The sequence below is a fragment of the Dendrobium catenatum genome, unplaced genomic scaffold (assembly GCF_001605985.2).
Source record: "Dendrobium catenatum unplaced genomic scaffold, ASM160598v2 fragScaff_scaffold_853, whole genome shotgun sequence".
Taxonomy (NCBI): Eukaryota; Viridiplantae; Streptophyta; class Magnoliopsida; order Asparagales; family Orchidaceae; genus Dendrobium; species Dendrobium catenatum.
Genome location: NW_021319315.1, coordinates 9,263,128 through 9,277,550, shown reverse-complemented (window position 1 = coordinate 9,277,550; position 14,423 = coordinate 9,263,128). Strand labels below are relative to the sequence as shown.

Genomic DNA, 14,423 nt, shown 5'->3' with positions numbered 1-14,423 from the left:
CAATTTCCTATGTAATTTCTTGTCATGATGTTCAGGATAATTCTCAACTCTTAACATTTCTTTCATTTCTATCCATGTGAGGGTGGTTCTTCCTAATATGTATTCCTTGGCTAATGTATTTGTCCAATGAATTTTTGCATGTCCAATTAATTTCATTTTGGCAAAATTAACTCATTAGTAGTCATCCATGTTATATAAATAAAAAAAGTTATCCATTTTGACCAACCAATCTTAGAACCTATTAGGGTCGTGGGTGCATAGGTAGGAGCTTCAACTTTAACTCTCATAGAGGGATCAACAGTCATCATCATTCATATAAGGATGGTCTCTTCTATCTCTAATCCTAGGGTTTGGTTTTTCCTGTAAGGAAGATCTTCATATTGGTTTATGTAAAAGGCAACATCGTCTAAAAGTACATTATGACTTAAGATAGACTGCTTTTGATCTTTAAGTTTTTCATCTAGGTTCTATTCTCTTCAAATAATTCTTTAGTCTTAGTTACATTTTCATGAATCCTAAGGTCTAGGGAATCAACCATTCAAACAAATTTTTGAATGTGATATTGGGAAATTGATTTAGGTGTCATGAGATTTTTTTTAATGTGAAGAAAAAGACGAGGAACAAAGGTCTATAGAAGATAGAGAGGAACAAAGGTCTATAGAAGATAGAGAGTGAAAATAAAGACCTTTTATGCCCCAAGCTCTCCTTTGGTACTTTAGACATTTTTGATAAATTTTTTATAAAGTGTAAACACACTAGTTTTATATACATTATTATGCATGCAATTTTGAATGCAAAAGGAAAAAAAAACCTAGATCTATAAGCCTAAGTCTTCAAGATGACAAACTATTCAAATTTTGACAAATAAATAACTAGTTTTATCACAAGTAGTTGACATAAAGATTAAAAAAAAAAAAGTTATATAAAGTATTGCATGAATCAAGGTAATTTTATAGTTTTCTTGAGGTGGAGTGCTCCCATAAAAAGATTTTCACACAAGACAAAAGTTTATATGTATGTTCACATAAAATATTACTCATGTTTTATGTGGAGCTTACTAATTATATCTTATGAATACACCAAAGACTTACAAAATAATATATTATATATCCAACTTAGTAATATAAAATAAATCTATTATAAAAATATTTTATAATCTCGTACTTGTTGGTGTAACTCTCAAGCTTTTGGAGGCAAGTCGACCATAAGAAAATTCTTTTAAGTTGTCCAAAAGTTTTGACCAACGAGCTTCTTCCATATTTAAGGGAAAGGACTTTGATACTATGCAATGTCTTCAATACATTTTTTTTTGTTATCAAATATTCAATCATAATTTAAATTTATCAAAGTGGACATATTCAGGCAAAAACCATCAACATGTTGAATATAACAGATTTGTATGAACTGTGCATCCTTCTCATTGTTGGCTCTTTTTCATTTTCATTGTAAATAACTTCTTCCATAAAAGTGGCATCATCTTCAAGGCTTTTAAGCTAATTATGAAATATTTACATTGAAAATCAACCTAACACAAACTAGAAATTTACTTCATAAAGCAATAAAAAAATTGTCCCAAACAAAACTGTAATTTTTTTTTGTACAATTTTTTTTTTTTTGTACTAAAAAGATGCTTTATAAAATAATACGAGAGCTGTCCAAAACGAAGCCTAATTCCACCCTATAATGTTCATAGTTGTAGGGCACCCACACAATCAGAGGGACATGCACAACCACCCTACACAATATGATCCAAGCTTTTCTTCCTATGAATACTAACAAGCTTCTGTAGAACTATAACCATTCCAAAGAATAACTACTGCTATTTTAGTCATACTAAACCCAAAATTCTATGGTGCACTAATTAATACCCAGAGGATCAGAACCCACAACCAACTCAAGATCCTGCAACTAGTTGAAGAACTGTTATCATTAACACCAACAAGAAAGTGGCAGTCACCTATAGAAGGATCAAGAAATGTAACCATTCCAAGGCCATCAAAGTCACAGCTTCTTTCGTCCTGATTCTGAACCTGATAATAACTGTTAAAGGCATATGAGATGTTTCCCTTATCTCCAATGGCATTGCACAGTCCTCCATAGTAAAGAGTAGTACAATCTGCAACACTACAAGCAAGCTTTATATGGTTTGAAACATCAGTAAGGTCCCTAAATGGGTTTGCAACACACCATCTTGAAGGAAGATACTGGACATCTCTGGCATTCTTAAGGATGCCATTGCCAAGATTCAGGGGGTATTTGACCTGTCCATCAAACGAGAAAATACCCCAATGGCGTTCGAAATTCCCAGGAAGAGTACTCTTCTGCTCTTCATCTAGGAGGCTGAAGAGAAAGACGTCGGCAGGGGGTACTCCGGGCCGCAGAGGAGTGCCCTTGTTGCTGAGCAAATGGTTAATCAGGCCCTGGTTGAATGCCCTTGCAGCACTTAGATTTGCACTGAAGGATCCATCAGTGGGCCAGCCTACCTCACCAATCACAATTGGCATCTGCCCAAAACCAATTCTATTGAGAGCAGCAACCAAGGTATCAAAATTGCCATCGAAGGCATTATAATATATATTTTGTCCATCTACAACTGGATGAGTAGAGCCCTCAAAGAAGGCATAATCTTGTGGAAAATCTGTGTTCTGGTAGATATTAAAAAAAGGGTAGATGTTGACAAGGAAAGGGGATCCATTGGAATTGAGGAAAGAAACAAGCTGGGTCATTATTTGAGTTAATTCAGGTCGAAATGCTCCTTGAGAAGGGAGGGATGCCTCATAGGCATCAGCATTACAAGGAACAACAAGCTTTATGTAGCCTGCTAGATTTGCTTTAGAAAGCGATTGTTGAAGGTTAAGCATTGCAGGAACAACAAAGGATTGAAACTGACCCTGGTAGCTTGTGAGGAAAGGTTCATTACCAACCGCAATATACCTGCATTGATTAAAAGCGAGAATATTATGCATTAGAAAAAAGTAATAATTGCTCATTTACTTTTACAGTAAATGAGAAAGAAAATGGCAAGAGGAGAATTGAGAAGCAAAGAGAAATTGAATTAAAGCTCCAATTGTGAATATGGACAGTAAAAATAAAAAAATAAACCCGATGAAATACATTTTATGAAACGGGAATTGATTAACAACATCATTAGCCTTATCAAAACTACTTGGGGGCCACTTTAAGAAACTTCCTCTAGTTATTGCTGGAGAGGATTACATCAGCTATGAACTCTATTTTCTAAGAAGGATTTCTAGACAATTCTTCGTGATGCTGGCCTAACTTTTTTTATGATAATTTCATTTTAAATATTTAGGCTTCGTTTGGGACGATTTTTTTCCTGCTTCCTAAAGCAGCTTAGTTCAAAAATTAAAAAATTTATGCTAGAAAGCTGCTTTAAGAAGCAGAAAAAAAACCGTCCCAAACAAAGCCTTAGTCACCTTATACTACATATTCCATCTTTCATTGCACAAGCCCAAGCTTCATCTATTTTCATTATATTATTTTCAGTAAGTGCTCCCCATTGTCCCACTAATCAAATTAATTTCCATGTTATCCTTGCTACTTTTAAAATTTATCAATCATTTCTCATTTCTGTTACTAAAAAAAGTTATCAATAATTTTTTTACTGGTCAATACTCAAATTCTTAGCATATACAATTTTAATTTCATAAAATTTCTAGTTGGGAGATAAGAACCAATGAACAAAAATAACACTTGCTGTTTTGCAAATACTTGACAAATTAATGACAACGAGTTTCTTAAGGTCCAACAACTCCTAAGGAGCTTAGGCCACTAGCATCAATTATAATTGCCCAGGGCCTAAATCTATATAGGTGCTAACTTTGGCTATAACATCTATACTAGCCTTTCTTGAAATGGGTGGGAAACTTGTATGCATCCCCGGGCATGGAAGCGCATCTCAAAAGTTCTAACAATTTCAGGACTTAGCAAAAATGGTGCCTTACACTGTGAGTGTGACAGGAGTGTTGTCAAAATCTTCAAGAGCGTCAAGGCTTGGCACATTTTTCCATCGATAAGAACTTGGAACAAAATGTGTTAAAATTAGATATAATATATATTGGGTCGAACAATGCATCTTCAAGCTCTTGTCCTTAGAAGTAAAAGGAAAACCATGAATGAATAATCTTAGGTGTGTAGAAATAAATGACATTATATATGGTTCAAAATCATAATTATAATCTAGCTAGGCTATTACATATAATAGAACCTAATACTAACTAGTCAAACTTGGTAAATACCTACCGAGCCTCCACTTGACCATGAGGCATGTTATGTAGAAATGCCACTTTGCTTCGTGCTAATAAGGTGAGAGTTTCTCATTCTATTTTCCACATCCTAAAGAAGTTTCCAAGGCCTGAAGAGATTCGCTACAACTCGAGTTGGTGTTCCCCTTTAAGTACTCATTGGGCAGCACATGGAGGGGGCATAGATGAATAATTTAGGAGAAACTCCACTTGACATTCATTCATAAAAAATATATGTACAAGAATTTTTATTTATAGACAAAAAGCATCACGTATTCCACCAAATCAAAATTAAATCAATTCAAAAATATAATCAAATATTCTATCTCTGAAAATTAGTTAACATATGAAAGATTTAATGACATATCATTGAGCTATCTTGGGAGATCTCTTCCTTTCATTTCCACCCTGAAATTGGCCTTCCCCCTACCTTATTTAGTCGTTACTCCCACAAGGTATTTGATGGAGCATTGATTATCCTTGGTATTGCCTTGACGTACCATTGAAGTAGTAATCTCCCAAGTAATGATGTAGCTATTATTTTAACTATCTAAAAGAATAGGCATTACTTTTAGGTTCTTAAGGTCCCTAAGAACCTCTTGAATTATGGTTACCTCACTTAGTGTTGTCACTCATATAAGAAGCAACAGAAAGAGATAAATATGCAACCTATTTCTTGGGCTATGGACAAATTTAGCACCCATCATTTGGCTGTGCATTGCTTCAAAATTTGAAGTGATTGTTCAACCAAGAGCTGACCTATAAGATGGTTGACTAAGCCCAGCTAAATCATTGGTGACTTCAAGATTGGAGAAGATAGTTTCATTCTCCTATGCTTCTATAATCATGTTCAATCATCTTTCTAAACTTTATTACTTCACAATATCCCTCTTAGTGGAGGAGAACTTTGCATCAACTGAAAAGAAATTGCGTCTCCTTTTACTATCCTTCTTAGGCTTCTCCTATGCTTCTATAATCATGTTCAATCATCTTTCTTAACTTTATTACTTCACAATATCCCTCTTAGTGGAGGAGAACTTTGCATCAACTGAAAAGAAATTGCGTCTCCTTTTACTATCCTTCTTAGGCTTCAATGCCGCAAGAGATGTACAAATCAAACAACATAACTCAATGACTTCTTTCTCTTAAGGCTTCTTAACTTCCTTAATGTTGTCATTCACCTTTATTGTCATTGGGAGACGTTTGCACCTCTATTGTTTATGCTTGTTTTCCTCAATACAACGTGCCATATTTTGACTATTTTCATTTTTAACTTTCTAATAAGAAGGCAAAGATTGATTTTTCTACTCAATTTTTAACATTCATAGGATCAATGATGTGAAACTTAAACAATTGTTCACTATTCTATATTGACGCTTTTCCATTAATTAAATTTGCACTAGAGGAATTTTTGTGGCATTGCCACCGTGAACTTCCCACATTAACAAATCAATATTGTTATCACCTTTTAACGTAGAAAATGTCCTAAACCTAAAGACAGGAGCTTCTAACTAACATGTAACAAAAGTCCAATGAATCACTGTGCAAGTGATTACGTCCAATGATTAGTTAATGCTCGTGAATTTAAAAGTGCACAACTCCGTTATTTGCATCTCCACATCCTTTGACTCTAATCAAGAGCATAGAGAGTAAGATGTAGTATTGTCACGAGCCACATTTCTGAACTATCTTTTTTTTTTCGTAGATGAGGCTCTTCTATCTCTAGCTCTACAATGGACCTCTGAAATCTTTGCTTGGATGCCGACTTGAAGAGTTCTTCGTTGTCATTCTTTACACAAGTTTTCTCTTTCTCATGGGCAATCAATAATAAAATTTTGGGGTTAGTCCATACAGCCTCAAGCAAAGTAATTTCATCAATAGTATTAATATTCAAACTTGGCTTTCATTTACCTTCCTTTTTGTTTTGTCGGAGTTCAAACTTCAAAGTGTAGCTTTTAGCAAACTGCATAACTTGTCTTAGCCTCTCATGGATGCACTTAAACTTAGTACCCTTTTTTCCATCTTTCTACTTATTGGTGTCTGTATCCTTATAGTCCTTTATAGTGATGTGAAACATAAAAGGGAATAACAGGAATTTAATAAAATTTGTTAAGCTTAACAATTTTAAAATTAATGTTTCACAACATTAGATTATAGGATTTCTTAGTTGTTGTTTTCTTTGGCATGCGATTACAAAATTGATTAGAAGGGCAATTTAAACTAACAACAAAATTATAATAAACTAGATGCACAAGTAACAGGAATCCACTGGTTAACAATTAGAAAAATCACCATGAGTTCCCCTCACTCACACTCTTGAGAGCTATTTAGCGGAAGAATAATTTCAGCAAACTTAATGACGCCAACAAAAGACAGAAGACGCCTGCAGTATTGCCCAACAAAAACTTATCCGGAGGGGAAGAAGCTGGTGGATGTTGGAGAACTTGCAACTATCCGAAGGTTTGATGCTTGTCGATGGTGGTTGTCAATGTGAAGAGGATTCGATCAAGGTACTCATCGACAGTGTGGTCGCTCTCCAAGTTGATGTCGAAGAAGGGCGATCTTAAAACATCTACTCATCCTTGTTGATCGTATATACGAATCCCTGGTCTTGTTCAGGATCGGCCATTCAGGGGGAAGTAGGCTGTGGTTGTGTATCTTCTTCCTTGGATGGTGTATGAAGCAAGGGAGAAGAGATGGAGAGGAGGGAGAGGTTTAGGTGGTCGGCTAAGGCTAGGAGAGAGGCTAGCCGTAAATTCAAATTTTAGGATTTAGTTTGGGGAGGGAAAACAATTTTAAAAATCTAAAATTTAATTTCAGGAAAGGAAGGAATAATTCAAAATTTGAATCTCCTCTAATTGAGCTAGGGTGGGGTGGCACACCTAGGTGGGAAGGGTTTTGATTGAGAGCATTAATGGGGGAAATTAATTAAGAGAGAAGGGATAAGGGGGCAGGCCAAAGGAGAGGGAAGGATTGTGTCCACATTCAATGAATGTGTCTACATGCAATGAATGTGGAATTTGGAGTTAAATCCAATTTAATTTCATATTGGTAGCAATTAGGAGAGCTTCCAAAAGAGGCTTATGCTAATTAGGAAAGATTAAGAAATTCAAATTCATTTGAATTTGAATTTGAATTAAGAGAATTTCTCAACCAGTAATGGGCTAAATTAGGAAAGTCTTAAAGAGGCAATTTGTATTGAAATCAAGGGGATTGGGGTTCGGCCGACGGCTAGGGCTTAGGGAATAGGGTGACCGACGGCTATAGGATGGGGAGGGTTTAGGTCCAACGGCTATGGGGATTTTGGGGCATTGGTCGACGGCTATGGGGGAGGAGGAGGACATTTGGGCTGGCGGCTAGGGGAGGGGTTGTGGTGGGGCTTTGGCGGCGGCTATGGGGAATTTTGGGGGATTTGCCCGACGGCTATGGGGGGTTGTGGGGTCTTTGGCCGACGAGTAGTGGGGAAGAGGGATGGGATTTAGAGAAAGAAAAGTGACCATGAGCCCAGACATTTCTTGCGGGTGGTGGGTGTTGCTTGCCCTCACCTAGGGGCTTCACCTCTCTTTAGAACTCTCAAAACCTAAAGGAGCTAGAAAGCTGAAATTTCATTATGCAATCATAAAAAAACTCATACAATAGTTAGGCCCTCATATATAGGCCTCAAAGCAATAAAAGACTCAAAAACTAAAATGTCCTTTGGTCAACAACACAAATTAATCCCTGACAGGAGTACAATGGTAAAGACTAAAACATAAACTAAAATAATATATAAAATGCATCATAAATAAAGACTCCTAATCGTAGCCGTCGATCGAAATGGTAGTATGAAGATTCTTCTAAAGACAATCAAAGTGATGATGAGCCTGCTTTGGGTCTTGATCCTAAGGGGATGTTTTATTTTTAAGTGAGTTTATTTTAAATCTTGTATTCCAGTAATATTATCTTAAACAAATCTTCAAATTCATAGTTGACATAATATTCTGTTATTTTTTGTCATTATTTATAATTTTAAATTAATTTATTTTAATCATTTTGAGGCTTATGCCTCGATCCGCCTCGAGGCTTACGCCTCGTCTCGCTTAGAAAAAACGCCTCGATTCCCGATTTCGCCTTTTAAAACCTTGGAATGAATTTCAGATCGTATTGCATCTTTAATCATTATTTAGGTGAAATTTTTTCCATCAACAACAAGGTTCAAGTCAAGAGCCTTAAGGAAGATTAAGGCATAAGCCTTAAACCAAAAAAAAAAAAAAAACTCATAAAAACAAATATAATTCATAAATATGCCATAAATCATCAAATCTTAACTTAATTCATCATCAAAATGGTCTCTAAAATGATACTTCGACTCTTTTGAATAACCAAAATGACACCCAACTTAAAGGACCATTTTGGTCCCTCAAGTCTTTAAAAAGGAATTAAAATAGTATCATGGTGGGATTATTTTGGTTCTTCTTTAAGGATTTGAGGGACCAAAATTATCCTTTAATGCATTTGAGGACTTTTTTGATCTTTCATAAAGAGTTAAGGGACCATTTTGATCAAATTCTCATTTATAATTTTAATTGAAATGAAATTCAAGTTAAGCCCTTATTAAAACTTAAATATGCCATTAGGATAAGGATTTGTATCATCCTTATCTTCAGTTTCAATTAAAAAATTAAAATAAAATAAAAGCATAATAAAAAAAAACAAAAACAAACAAATTAAACAAAAAGAAAAAAAACAACACCTAATTTAAAAAAAAAACAAAAAAATGAAAAAAAAAATTAACACAAACTCACAACGATCAATGCTGAAGCTGAAGCCTTCTCGCAAACACTTGCTCCGTACATCATAAACACTTGTTCCGTACAACAATCGCATCAATTAGCACTCATTTTCTACTTGCCCATGATCTGATTCCAATTTGCACATGATGCCCTTGACTTCTGCTAGCACATAACTCCTGCTCACAATCGCTCATTCTCCTCTCAAATCAAAACCTTTAACTCTAAATAAGTCTAAACCCTAAAATTAAAAAAAATTAAACTCTCTTATCTATAACTTAAGAATGTATTTATTAAAGTAAATTTTAATTTGAGGCATTCATCTCTTGCATCCTACGGCACACACTACAAAAGAAAAAAGCATAAGCCTCGCTCGAGTTAGAAAATCATTAAACTTGAGGAACTTAATGGGCAACTCATAGTGAGGCATGCCTCGAGACGAGCACCTTCATTGCTTTTTTGAGCTATGATTTAAAGTCCTAGTTCATCAATATAAGGTGGAGCATCAATGTGATGTTCTAATGGTGGGAAATAGGACTCGTGTGCTCAATTGGGAATATAAAAATAGGGGTTTGGAGATGTGAAACCCTCAACTTGCACTTGGAAGTGGTATGCTCTTATGGAAATGATCTTATGTATAGCTACGATAAGTTTGTCAATGACTTTGAGGATAATAGATGGATAATTATTATGGGATCTTCTTAAAAAATGATAACCAATTCTTGAGTTTAAATAATTCTAAACTTTGGTACCGAGATAAGCTCCCCTTGGAGACTATGAAATGTAAGAGTGGTGGCACATGAGGAGAAGAAAATAAAAGGAAGAAAACCTTGATTTGTGAAGTATATGGTAGATTTAGTTCTTAAGGTTAAGGATTATGTTTTAAGATTTGGTTCAAATAAAGAATTGTGAAATAGAAAGGTGTCAGAAAGAGATGGAAATGTACGTTTACAGATAGAAGAAGATAATTAAGGAGGAATTAACATAGCCAAAGTAATTAAGTGTAAGGTCAATTGTGCTTGACATTAGATGGATGAAAGTGATTACTTATAAAATTATAAGGAAGATCAAGAGACAACTTGATTAAAGGAATTTAATAAATTAATTTTGACCAAGTTCGACAAACTAACAATTTGATGAGAAGTCAAAGAGTAATACAAGTTAAGTTATGACTATCAGAACCAATTTTATATTTAATTAGCTAATTAAGATGTTAAACTAAAATCACAACTAGCTCGGTTTGGTAGACTTAGGTTTTGTTGTATCCATAGGCTCTACAGTGGGAATTATGGGATGGGGTGTTTAATCTTGTTAAAAAAGACCTATAAATCAGAAAACAAGTCAAACATCATGAAATTGAACCAAAAAATAAGTGAGAAAATTAGAAAATATTGAGACAATGCAAAATAGAAATCTAAAAGATGAAGGAAATGTTGGATAATTAGTTTCCATATCAAAACTTATGAAAATTAGATAAAATTTTTACTCGAGTTCATACAGAATGTCATAAAATGCATATTCAAATTTCATCAATCTTTAGATAGGTTTGACAACTAAACTGAAATAAATAGCAAACAAATTAGGACATTAATTTTGTTAACTTTGTATAAGACCTTAACCCAAACTTCTGCATAGCAATATGCCAAAATTCATATTGAAGCAAAAAATTAAATGGATAGCCTTAGTTAGCTCAAGAGAGAGTCATTGATAGAGATCTTGGCTCTGCAGAATTAATGAAGACATTGACCTTCCGGTGCAATTGTTTAAATTTTTATACTAATGGGAAGTGTGGTGAGGAAAATATGCTATAGTTATCGCACTCAAGGCAATTCCCTTAGGACCAAAGGTGACTTTTTGGCTAAAAAGCACAATTTTTGTGGCAAATCCTTGGCTAACATTGTAGGCATAAGACATGCCATACCATGTAAACTAAAGGGCTCGAAGGCATGAAAAATGAAAAGTTGTAGTTTAAGAGTATTGCTCAACATAACCAATAGTGCTCAAAGGCATTGCATAGTGAAACGAGTTCCATATGGTTGAACTTTGGATAACACATGTAAATAATGGGCAAGACATGCATGGATTGATTTTATAGAGTTCGGCCAAATTGTGGCACTAAGGCAGTCAATGTGGTTTGAGAGCTATTTATAGTTTACATCCTTTGAATAGATTTACATGCTTAGAGATGCATCAAGGTCATAGCACACATTGCAGAACATATGATGCTTGCACTATTGGGGATGTATTCTTGTCCCTTGGGCACTAATGTGTTAACATGCATATCAATGTGATCTGATATTTAAACCTCCAAGGGTAGGGTTTACTTGGATCTTTGTCTTGACATTTAAGCCAATACAACTTAAGCCTATACAATTAATCCAATTAGGTGAGTTAAAAAGAAGCTTATGAATACATATGGGCATGCATTAAGCCAAGAAGGGATATATATCCATAAGAAGTTTACATCACCAAGGAGTTTCATTACAATGATGAGCACACTTTTGACATCTCATTAATTAAAATGGCATTCTTCATTCCCAATAAAGGATAACCATGATGGGAGTAGGAGGGATAAGATCATTACCCGTCTCTTTATTTTGCTCCTCAAATCCCATCAAATCATCTTTATATCTATATTTTATTTAGTTTTAACAAAATAATTGATTCAAGAATTTGGGATCATTTTACAGCTATAATAGAAGATATTTATAATTTTATTTCATGGCATACGAGAATCGAATTAAAAGTTACTAGCACTTAAATACCACTCAATCCGTCACTATTACTCTCTCTAACTGGTAACCTTCCATTGCCCGAGCCTTCTCTCTTTGCATCATATCTTTCTCTCTATATATATAAATTACATGCCAACCAATGTAAAGGGCACCCAATTTGAGGTAAACCAATTAAAACAATGCATTGCCAAAATGAAGTTAATCACTGAGGTAAAAATAGTAGATCTTGCTTATCAAAAATAAAGCTTGCTAACCTTGTTTATGTTATTGAATGTAAGAAAACCTTAGCATGAACTCCTAAGCCATTATTGCAATGTCCCCTCAATTCTTATCAAAATCCATTAAAAGAAATTCTTAGTATTCCATTGTGCCTAAACCATTAAAACCTTAAAATGATTAAAAAAAATTGTGCCTAAACCATTGATACCAAATCTTATGTTACAATTTCGAAGGGTTAAATCACCAGGGCTAGCAACAAATCATAGAGTACTTTCAAGCAAGGTCTCACTTCAGCAAATGAACATAAATTTCTTTATTCATGGATAAGTATTCAATTCAGACATCACTCCAAAACAATACATATTTTTGAGGTGAAATACAGCAATACTTATAACATAAATGTTCCCTGCTTCTTGAATTTCAACATGCTTATCATTATTCATTTCTTTCTTTTTTTCTTTCTATAATTGACCCTTTATCTACCTAAGCTTTCTGACCCGGCAAGAATGCAGGTCAAAATATTTTGTATAATGCTGATGAAATTATAACTTTCACCTGAGGTTACACAAACCACAATGCTTAAATATTATATATATATATATATACCCCATGTAACATACAATAATTATCATCTACAGGATAGATATTTTATTAAATAACAATGCTTTATTAAGATCTGTGAAAAGGAAAACAGGATCCAAAAGGTATCAGAAAAGCACACATCAAAATTTCTTGCATTCCCAATATTCAGTGAACAGCTGAAATATGAAAAAAGTCATCTGAGAAAAATGATTTAAAGAATATTTACAGGTTGTTAGAAGCTCAAAAATGTACACACAACCTCTTTATGTAAACAAATAAGCACTCAGCTGAAACTACTTTGTTCAGTTTAGGGATCCAATAGATGTTTGAAATCAGGAAAATGGAGGCCTTTTCATCTCATGATCCTGAAAGGCATCTACATAGTATCCTGTTCAATCAGCTTGCATTTCCTAAGAATTGAAGTGTTTCAACAGCCAGCGAATTGTTAATCTGTTAGAAAGTAGATGGTCCATTTGATAATCTTAAAAGCTTATAAGCATAAGAACTAGTTCCTAAAAATGTAAGCATTACTTTCTTCCACGTATGGTTATCTAATTTCAAAGATTCAAATAAAAGATCGAGAACAGTAAAACAACTGGAAAAGGAAATCCACTGAAAAAAATAATAATATTAATCCAGCAAACTACTACAACATCTAAAGCGTATTAATTAACAATGAAAGAAAAATAAAAGATGAAAAATACCTCATATTCACTCCACCTTTAACCACGTATCTCGAGACATTTTGGCTAACCCAAACGTCCGCAGCAACAGGAGAGGAGCTAAGAAGTTCCAGCATTTCGTTCGGGATCCCAACCATGACTTCGATGTTACTCCCCATCAGCGCCCTAAGGATCGAAGGGTCAGTATCGAAGAGCTTCACTTTCCCAATCCTATTTTCCTTCAAGAGATCTACAACTATGGGAGGAGACAGCCGGTGGGTAGAAAGAATCCCCCAGTTCACACCAATGTCAGCCTCAGCCTGCAGAAGAGATCCCACAAGGAGAAGGATAAGCAAAGCAAGAGCCGTGTTCAAATCTGCCACCGCCATTTCTCATCCCCTAAGAAAAATCACACCAAAATGGAAGATGTATGAGGTTTCTTTGATTGTTCACTGAGGACGGACTTCTGAAGAAGTCGCTCAAGGATCGAGCAACAGAAAGTAGTTGAGGCAGAGGAGAAGAAAGCGCAGAAGAACTGTCAGTCCGACTGATTCAGAGAGGAAAGAGAATGATCAGCACACTTACCCGCTGAAAGCACCGCCGCTCTAACAGGGCCTTAAAAATAATATTTAAACGCCTGTCGGTATAATTCATGAGCCGTATAATAAATGAGTAAAATTAAATGATAGAAATAAATTTGATTAAAACATTAAAATTCTTGATTAAATGTGCTTAATTATATTTAAAGAAATAATTATATCACTAATCATGTAAATAAGAATGATTAACCTAATCTAAATAACATTAATATTTCGTAATTAAAAATATGTTTTGAATGACGGCAATATATTATAAATTTGATTGTAAAATTATTGCGACGAAACTAATTTAGCTACTTGTTGCGGGCTAGAATATACGCGGCGATAGAGTTAGAAAGTATTCGTCTTAGCGTTGTATGGATATTCAGCACACAAACAGAAGATAAAAGAACAACAAGATTTTCACGTGGAAAATCCTGTAAAGGGAAAAAACCACGGGGTCACGCCCAATTGAAAAAGTTTTACTAGTGTTTGCTTGAGATAAAAGAGGTTGACTTGTCCGTAAAAGTTAGGACGATCAGATTACAATGAATCACTTATGAATTGAAATCTAGTTACAATGTTGGGCAGAGTTCTGACATCACTTGGAGGT

General features: G+C 34.6%; 1 protein-coding gene across 1 annotated transcript; it reads right to left on the bottom strand.

Annotated features, from left to right (window-relative positions):
* Window positions 1-1,603: 1,603 nt before the first annotated feature.
* On the bottom strand, window positions 1,604-13,829 carry LOC110101350 (glucan endo-1,3-beta-glucosidase 6). The gene is made up of 2 exons (XM_020829212.2): window positions 13,275-13,829; window positions 1,604-2,934 (listed from the first exon to the last, which is right to left on the bottom strand). Exons 1-2 carry the CDS (start codon window positions 13,619-13,621, stop codon window positions 1,848-1,850), a joined length of 1,434 nt encoding a protein of 477 aa, XP_020684871.1. The 5' UTR covers window positions 13,622-13,829; the 3' UTR covers window positions 1,604-1,847.
* Between the last annotated feature and the right edge of the window lie 594 nt (window positions 13,830-14,423).